This window comes from Etheostoma spectabile, chromosome 6, assembly GCF_008692095.1.
Source record: "Etheostoma spectabile isolate EspeVRDwgs_2016 chromosome 6, UIUC_Espe_1.0, whole genome shotgun sequence".
In the NCBI taxonomy this organism is placed as follows: Eukaryota; Metazoa; Chordata; class Actinopteri; order Perciformes; family Percidae; genus Etheostoma; species Etheostoma spectabile.
The window spans coordinates 24,672,301-24,681,837 of NC_045738.1; the positions used below are offsets into that span (position 1 = coordinate 24,672,301).

Here is a 9,537-nt window from a genome sequence, read left to right on the forward strand (position 1 = left end):
TTTCCGGGGACAGATCCAGCCGGGGATTGTCCCCGGAAACCGGGGACGTCTGGTCACCCTACTCTAGATCATGTTGCTCTGTGACTGCTGGCTGGACCATATTATCACCTGCAACCTGTTGATGAAATGTTGAATTTGTTCCGCCCCCAAGTGGCCAAAAAACAGGTGGATGCATTGGTGATAGCAATTCCTTAAATGGTGTTATTAATGCAGTTATTACCACAAAAAATATCATAAGCTTTCTTCTATTATAAATGCTTCTGTAGGAACAATATCTACTGTAAAAGCAGTTTGCTGTTGTCGTTCTACGGAGTGCTTTTCATTCTCACACCAACCTGTCTGGGTGGGTGCCCCAGCCCTTCATGTTGAACCACACGCTGAATTCATGTCAGTGTATCCTAAAAGACAATATGCGACTAGATAAACATAAATAGTCATAATCAGTGTATTAAATGGTAGTGCATTGGGGAGACTCAGTGTAGGAGGTGGAGTAATTTGAAAGTGATGGCGTGTGCTCCTGTTCCCACAGTGTGAAGGGAAACCAGCTCTCTGAGGAGGAAGAGAAACAGTTTGTGGAGAAGAGACTGCGGTTCCACTGATGGGCACTCACGGGAGACGTCCATGTGCTGCTGGGAAATGTCTGTATGGCACAACAGATGTCATGCTCCGTTATGTTATCTTATGTATAAAGGAACAGCGTGGTGGATCGTTTCACCTGGCTGCAGGTGTGTGGGTGTGGCCACAGACTGTGTGTTGATCACATCAATTATTGTTGATGAAAAGTGTCGGGAGTGTTTACCTGAAATCTCGACCAAATATTGGACGTTTGACAACCATGACTGTTACAAAAGGGGAAGTGATGGCACTGATGAAAAAAGGAAAAGAGTTTCTTCCTCGTGAACCAGTATGACAGATGCATGTTTTCATATATATGCACAATAACTTAATGGAATTTATTATGACAGTTACTACTCGACGGTGCTGGTAGCTGATGGGATGTGTCGCGGTGTACTCCAGTGTGAAGAGAGTGTTTACTGTGTTTGTGTGTGTTTACACTTTGTGCAGAGCTACACAGATATATCCAATCACAATGGGTTCTGTTGCATGACATCAGCAAATGAATTTCTCCTGAAGGACTCTGGTGACTGGAGCTTAGTTAAATCACCACTTGGTTTGTTCTTGCGGTTCTGTTTTCCAATCAGTGTTCCAACCATCTACTGAAACTCACACACCTAAAGGAAAGGCAGCCAATTAGCAAATGGAATCTGTGCGTTTTGTTTATGGCTATATGTCCAAATGTCTGCTGTGTCCCGGTTATCTTTATAAGCTACCATTCCCTAGCATGGGAATGTATGCGAGAGACGCATACAAGAAATAATGGTAGCATATTCTGGGATATACTGATTTATAGATCTTAGAATGGATCAAGCTCCAAAAACACTGGATACTACATCAGTGCATTAGAACCCCCCCTGCCTGGTAAATGCCCTAACACCTAAAGACTTTTACATGGTAATCCATGAAGTGCCTCTTTAATTCAACCGTTGAATTGGACCAGCAGCACAATCCCGATCGATCAGCCTCTGAAATAAAGGGAGCAGACGGAGACTTCTTCACTTCATTTGTTTTTGGAGTAAAACACTTCAGGCAGATTAGACAGCACAACAATAACAAGGCACGATAATGCCATGAGTACACAAGAGTGATTGGTCTCCAAATGTTTCACTTTTCATTTCTTTTTGTATGCAGTTTTACAGAAAATAAATATTTTAACATATAGAAGTGTGTCATTTTTTTGTCCGTTACAGATTGAACAGCACACAATCTCTGTTCCACGTCATTGGATAATGATTGTTGGGGCTCAGAACTGGCAAGAAATAGATTATTAAAACTTTTCATAAACTAGCTCATAGGGCTCATATTAGGACTGTATCCTCCCAGTTTAATTCAAAGAGCAAACATGAAAAGTCATAGAATGGTATGTAAAAAAAGTCACAGTATACTATGTCGGAAAAACTGTTGAAAAACATAAAAGTCATAGTATGTTGAAAAAAGACTAAAAAAATCATTGTATACTATGTCGAAAAACATAAAAGTCAGAATAGTACGTCAAACTAACTAAAGTCATAGTACAGTATGTTGAAAAAAATCTCTAAAAGACAGTATAGTAAGCCGAAAAAAGTCATAAAAGTCATAGTATAGTTAGTATGTCGTAAAAATACATCATGTCACAGTATGTCAAAAAAAGTCCATAACAAATCATTGGATAGTATGTCGAAAAATTCATAGCATAGTATGTCGTAAAAAATCCATAAACCTAATAGTATGGGATGTTGGTTGAAAAGTCATAAAAAGTTACGGTGTAGGATGTTGTAAAAATAAATCATATTAAAGCATGTTGAAAAAGTCATCAAAGTCACACTATAGTATGACTTTTGATGTCGTACAAAATCTTAGTATTGTATGTCTATAAAGTCATAAAAAGTCATATCACAGTAAGTTGTGAATAAAGTCATGGTACAGTATGTTACATTTTTTTAATAAAAAGTCATATGTCAAAAAAACGTTATAAAAGGAAATACTGCTTATAAAGCGCTTTTCTTACTCAAAGCACTAAGCTCATCAGATAAACACACACACGTTTACACTCCAAGCATCAGGGGGGAAACTCGGGGTCCAGGGTCTTGCCCAAGGACACTTCGACATGGGATTGCAGAGCCAGGGATTGAACCACCAACCTTTCAAGGAAGAGACAACTGATCCACCACTGACGCACAGCTGCAGAAAACAGAACAAATTTTAGGTTGGAACCCAAGACCATTGGATCTTCCAACAAACATTATATCACACTGAGCCATCTTATTGGACTCTGTCAGAATTGTTTTGTATTTTTGAATTTAAGACTCTAAAATTCAGCACTTCTCCCAGTCTTCCTTCAACCTTCAGCCAGTGGTCAGACTTTTTATGATACATCATCTCGTGGCTGAGGTGCTGATTATTAAGGAACATTTCAAAGAGAAGAGCCTTGGTGTCAAAAGCCGAGTTGGAGATGATCATTCATGCTTTTATCTCGTCTTAGACCATTGTAACAGTCTTTTTATTCGCCTTAATAAGAAGGATCTTTGTCGTCTCCAGACTGTCCAAAATTCTGCTGCTAGGCTAAGCAGGTCGGAGGAGTCTTTGCAAAATCTCTTTTGCAAAACAGAACACGTTCCAAACAGCTGGATGCTTCCGACCTGTCAAAGCTTGTGAGAAGCATACATGGTGGAGGAGTACCTAAATGGTACATTATAGACCGCAACCACATTGCCATTCAACGGTAATATTTAAAACCCTTTTTTTCTTTGCCAACAATCATCCAAAAATGTAATAGTTTAGTTTTTAACTTATCCAACATTCAGCCAGTATTACAAATTGCCTATCACTGCAGCCACTGACACATTGTGAAACAGTGTCACCAGGCATTTCTGAAATAGCAGGATTGAGGAGCATTCTTACTGGGTTAGATTGTTCTAACTTCAGTTGCTATGTCCTCTTATCCTATTCAGGGAAATGCTGAACAAAACAATTAAATGTATTGAACGATACTAGCTAATATTAGGTTCCATCACTTTTATGATCCACAAATAGGATCATGTAAGTGTGTAAATCATGAAATACAGTCTGACACTGAGTAAACTTTGTTAAAGACAAATATTTAACTTTTACATGAGCATGTCCACTAGATTCAATTGAAAGTTCTGTCTTATGTACCTTTTGACATGGCGAAACATATTGCAGTTCCCCTGGTTTATTTCTAGCTAGTACTAATGAAACAAATCAGCTGTTTGAAACCATAAAGGTTCAGTAATTAGCAGCTCAGGTTATGCTCCATTTGACCCTCAAATACCATCCGGCTTATCTGTCTATTTTTCCTTTGTGTGCTTAGTGCTCAAATAAATGTTTGTGCTTTGTTTACCACACTTCTGTTACAATGTGAAAGCAAGATTTTTAGGAGATAAGTACAAATCATGATGATCTCTCCTTTTTTGACATCACAACTAATTTCTGTACACTATGAAATGTCTGTATGATACCATATAAACAATCTACTTTACCTATACGCATGAGATTATACAATCAGAATTTATGTCAAAATATATTAAATTGTGAAAAAAAGCCACCGCTCATCTGTGGGCAAGATTCTTCTGAGAGGTGCTTGAGCTGAACATTTTTTGACACAAAAAATACAAAAACAGCAACCGCACACTCATAATGCTATGCAATGATTAGTTTATTTCTGCAAGCTTTCAGTCTGTGACCTCCTTCAGGCATACACAACAAGTGAAAGCTTCAAGAAATACATTGATTATTGCACAGCGTTGTGAGTATGCGGTTGCTGTTTTTGTTTTCTCTACGTATTTTGCACACATTGCTGTTATATGTTTGGTAGTATTGTTTTCTGTCAGACCTGATAAATCCCACCTATGTCTTACAAAATAATTGTCCTCAATAGATTCAAAGACGGACTGGCTAGTCTGGAGTTTTTGGCTTCAGTCCAGAAGCATCCTGGTGTGCTGGCTCCTCTCCTGTGCTATTCTGCCGAGGCCCTGACTGCTGCAGAAATAGAACGTCTGTTCCTCCCAGACTTCAGCACAAAGGGAAGCAACAGGTGGCAGAGAGAGACCAAAGTTATCGGATTTTGGGCTGATTTTCTACTGGAATGTGAAGGTTTGTCATGGCTATTTTGTTAGATATACTGTCGCGGAAAACATTAAGAGACCACTTTTACAAATGTTTCTTTAAAAGCATCTCTACATGTATGGTACTCATTTCATTCAAGTTTATTTTTTTTAAATACCAACACAAACAAGTCATTAATGAGACACTGATTAAGTGATCGCCTGAAACACATCTGGTTTTATAGGAAGATTATAAAAACCACTGCTGGGAATAAACATTGATATCATCCCACTAAAACTGATGTATAAACGCATAAGTTAAAATACTCGTGCTGTGTTGCTGAATAATAATAATAATAATTCTGCCGGCCGACAAGTTTTTATTTCCTTGCAAGGAAAGGTCAGTCCTCACCTGAGCGGTGATGGTAAAGGAAAGACTCTGAGAATGGGGAGACCTAAACATTTATACCTGAGGAGAGGAAAAATAAATAAAATATGTTTCACATCCCTTTGTCTGCTGCAGGGGTCGGCCCCTTCCCCAGAGAGTGTTTTTTACACCCTTTTGTCTGTTGCAGGTATTGGCACCGACCCCCGAGGGTGTGTTTCACACCTGGGGCATCCTGCAGGGTTTTGTGTCTAGGTGGGAAGTTAAGAGGTCTAGACATGAAAATACATAAATGGTCAACAAACAAAAGGAGATCTGATACCTTGTGGGGAAAAGCATGGTGTAGGGACATCTCAAGTGATTGAAACATAGACAGATTCAAATTTACCATTACACTAGTTGTCATTTTCTGCCAATAAATGCCCTAAATTACAGTATTTTCATTAAAATTTTGGGAGAAATGTTGTCAGTAGTTAATAGAATAAAACAGAAATGTTCATTTCACTCAAACACCTACCTTAAATAGTAAAATCAGAGAAACTCATCGTTTTCAAGTGGTCTCTTATTTTTTTCCACGACTGTACAGTATATAAATTGTATAGTGCAGTCATATTTGTAAGTTTTAGTTTCTTCAATGAAATATAAAGCTAATGAGTAACGTTACTACTTACTACTTACTAATGAGTTATGTTTTTAGATAATGCCGTGTCAAGCAATGCACTACTACAATGTTGACTTTCTCTTTTTAGATGAAGTGATAGCTGTGTCCCTCCCAGATGTGCTGATGTTTGCCACTGGCTTGTCAGCACTGCCACCAGCAGGAATAACACCCCGTCCAAGTATAGGGTTTTTAAATGACTCGCCGTTTCCAATGGCAACCACATGTTCGAACACACTCAAGCTCCCACTACTCGACTCCTACAGTGTCTTTAGGAAGAATATGGAGTTTGGCATCCAAAATGCGCCAGGCTTTGGGTGTTTTTAGTTGCCAAAGGGACTTTCATGCATAATTACTTTTATTAAAAGTGGTTTGAGCTGTGGCTTGATTTAGGCTGTTTTATTTATTTTTTGTTTTTTATTTTTATCAACTCTGGTCAGAACTGATTTGTTTGTTATTGCTGTTTCCTGTTTTTTACAGCTCTACATATATTTTAAAAAAAAATAAAAAAAAAATCAGAACAAATGCTTTTTGTAAGTAATTGTTGTTTACATGAACATTGAATCAGAAAATAAATACAACTTTAAGTGTAAAATGTCTCCATTTCAGTCCCACAGTTCAAGTTGCCAAATCTGAAAATTCAAAAGAAACACTTTTGGTATATTATCCTGTGATTTATCTCTTGAAGCAATTTGTAAATGTTGGATCACATTTATGAATGGGAAGTGTTTTTCAAAACTTAGGCATGATTAGTCCACCAGTCATTTACTGATAAGCATTAAGATGCATTAAAGCAAAATACTAAATAAGGAAAATATTGTCTTAATATGTCCATGTTAATGTGGGATACCTAAGAAAGGTAGAAACGGGTTCCAATAGTCCATATCTATAGCCCAGCTATTTCCTTCAGAGTGATGTACAGTTCTGAGGCTGTCTTCCAGTCTTGTGGCTGTTGTAGTCCGTGTTGTTCCACTGCCTGTTGGAGGTATTCCTCTATGTCTGGATCACCGCTTAAATCAATCACTTGCCTTGCCTCAGGAAACACATCCAGTTCCCTGTCTTCAACAGCAAATCCACAGTCCCTTGAACCAAATCTGCAAAATTAGATGGGACAGTGATATAAAGGAGAAGGTTTGAAATGGTCATTGTTAGATTTGTTTGCTTGTTGATATACAGATTTCTAAACAATGGTAGAGACAGATAGCTTCTAAATTCAACAATGGATTATACCAACATGTACAATTGTCCAAATATATCCCAGTTTAGGCTATACCACAACACCTTGCATTTTTTGTAATGTATATGATCATTACTACCTGTAAGGCAAGAGATACAGTTCATTCGGAATCCCTCCTGGACATGATGCATGTCTGCTTGGTCGAATCCGGTGCTTGTTCCATAGGTCTATACATTCATCCAGGTCTTGCTGCAGAACATTACTGAAGCAAAATCTCAGTAAGCACTGGTGTTCGTGGCTGCCATTGAAGATTCCAGAGTCTCTTAGGTCTCCAAACAAGTCCATCCAAAACTGAGACCTGGGGATGCATTATAATAGATAATAATACATTGTTATTTATAATGCGCTTTTACAAGTGCTCACAGAGGCTTACATACAAATAACACCGTTTAAATGTGGATACATCTTAACAAAAGCATCACAGAGAAATCATAATGTATATCATATGATTATTACAACAGTAGTGATTCAATAACTTTGGGGAAAATATGGCTTCCTATGTTCAGTATTAGGCTATCACTTAGTGTTTAAGTGGCCTGAGTTAAACAAGAACACTAATAATAATAATCACAATGACAAATACGGAGATTTTAATAACACTATAACACTGATCAGTGTAATAGAGACAAAGGTGATAATTATACAGCTTCCACTGTACTTTTCATCCATCAAACAACACAGATGTACCAACCTCCCTCTTCTGAAAAAAGACCACCATGACTCGATGCGCTGATTCGATGTTGAAGACCCGTAACTGTGGCTAGACGAGCCTGCATAGTGGTCCATATGCGCGTGACGGAGGGTACATTGTATTGCTGCCATGGTCCCATTTTCTGTTCCGAGGTCAGTTCTCAATCTCATTGGAACCCACACAATACTCTTGGCAAACAATAATTAATTGTGAGCAATGACAGATGGATTATGTTCGTGGTCCACAAACAAGCCACATATTTTTCTCGAAAAGCCATCGATACATCCTGAGAGTGCCAGGCAAATGGTTTTAGTTTATCATATCATCTACATGCATATGTATAGTTTGGACCCATGGAGTGATACGTGCGTCTTGTAAACCTCCTGCGGTCCTTCCAGCTCTGTCAGAATGGCACGCCTCACCTCAGGGAGTGGGGAATAGTTGTGTCTTCTGTACAGCCCTGCTTCTTTTAAACGCGTCTTCAGCGTACGCAGACTCATGTTTACGTTGTGAAATGTCGACAGCATATCCAGTATCACGTCATATTCATGTCCGGCATCAAAGTATTGCTTAATAGCAGCGTGTACCTCGTCATTTGTGGCGCTCATGATTTGGAAAAATGGAAACAAACCCCGTCTTTCCGGTTCAAAGGACGGACCAGTTCTTTTGTCCAATCAGCGACGGTTCCTGTCGCCCGAGGGTACCTACCTTTTCTGTTTTGGTTAATGTCGTTGTGTTTTCTCTTTTGTCGTTGTGTTTTCTCTTTTGTGTGTGTTTTTGATTTGCCGTTGTGTTTCTCTTTGTCGTTGTGTTCCTTTGTGTTGTGTTTTCTCTTTTTGTGTTGTGTTTTCTCTTTTTGTGTTGTGTTTTTCTCTTTGCCGTTGTGTTTTGCACCTCAGGGCCACGTACATACGGGTGGCAGGGCACCTTTACAGGTTCCATGTTAGAGTTGTCCTCTAGTAGGCTGTGGAGCACGGCACACACGGACACGAGACGCCGTCCTGTACCTGAGGACCCAGTCTTCCACGTCCTCTGGTCCACAGGGACGTTCACACGCCGAGACGCGCTGCGATGCACGCAGAGGCAGCGCACGTGAATGCAAACAATGCGGCTTTGCATTCACGAGAAGAGCTCAAGGACACCCACAATGGATGAAACTCCACAGGGCATCTTTAATGGACGCGTCAAAGTTTCCTGTTACGGGCTATGTGGTTTCCATGACAACGGTTGATTCGGCGTACTGACGCTGCTAAAGGAGCCTAAAGGAGCCTGCAGACGAGGAAGGCTCAGCACAAATGGTTGTCCTCGCATAACAAATCACAGATAATGCAGTGTGAATTTCAAACACTATTTTGTGGGTTGGGGGGGGGGGATCTTCAGTAAGTAAAGTAAGTAAAATGTATTTGTATAGCACTTTTCTCAGATGAAGATCACAAAGTGCTTCACAACAAAAGGAAGCATTTAACAACTCTCATAAATACAATACATCACAAAAAAACAAAAGAATAACACGTCCACATAAGACCAGCCTAACCACCCTACCATCTAGTTAAAAGCCTCTTTAAAAAGCCGAGATTTCAACTGAGTTTTAAAGTTTTCCACACAATCTAAGCAGCGCATGGAAGGAGGCAAAGCGTTCCACAACCTAGGTGCAACAACTTGAAATGAACGGTCCCCCCCTAGTTTTAAAATGTGTAAGGGGGGCAACTAATAGTCTCTGGCCTGTTGGTCTCAGACTACGTGAGGATGTACGCAGCTGTATCAGGTCTGAGATGTATGGGGGGGCCTTGTAGGGCTCTAAAAGTTAGGACCAAAATGTTGAAGTGCATTCTAAATATCACTGGTAACCAATGAAGTGAAGCTAAAATGGAGTAATATGAGCCCTTTTACTCGTGTGGGTTAACG

General features: G+C 39.5%; 1 protein-coding gene and 1 pseudogene across 3 annotated transcripts in view; one reads left to right on the forward strand and one right to left on the reverse strand.

Moving 5' to 3' along the window:
- Positions 1–1,872, forward strand: part of nod1 (nucleotide-binding oligomerization domain containing 1) — an 11,397-nt gene extending 9,525 nt beyond the window's left edge. Inside the window, exon 12 of one of the 3 annotated variants that reach the window (XM_032517942.1) lies at positions 530–1,714. In XM_032517942.1, the coding sequence (XP_032373833.1) occupies positions 530–599 (70 nt within the window). In that variant the 3' untranslated portion in view covers positions 600–1,714. Of the gene's footprint in view, positions 1–529 lie in introns of all 3 variants that reach the window. The other 2 variants (XM_032517943.1, XM_032517944.1) reach the window with 2 other exon arrangements.
- A 3,289-nt stretch (positions 1,873–5,161) lies between these two features.
- LOC116690874 (uncharacterized) overlaps positions 5,162–9,537 on the reverse strand; it is a 14,443-nt pseudogene continuing 10,067 nt past the window's right edge.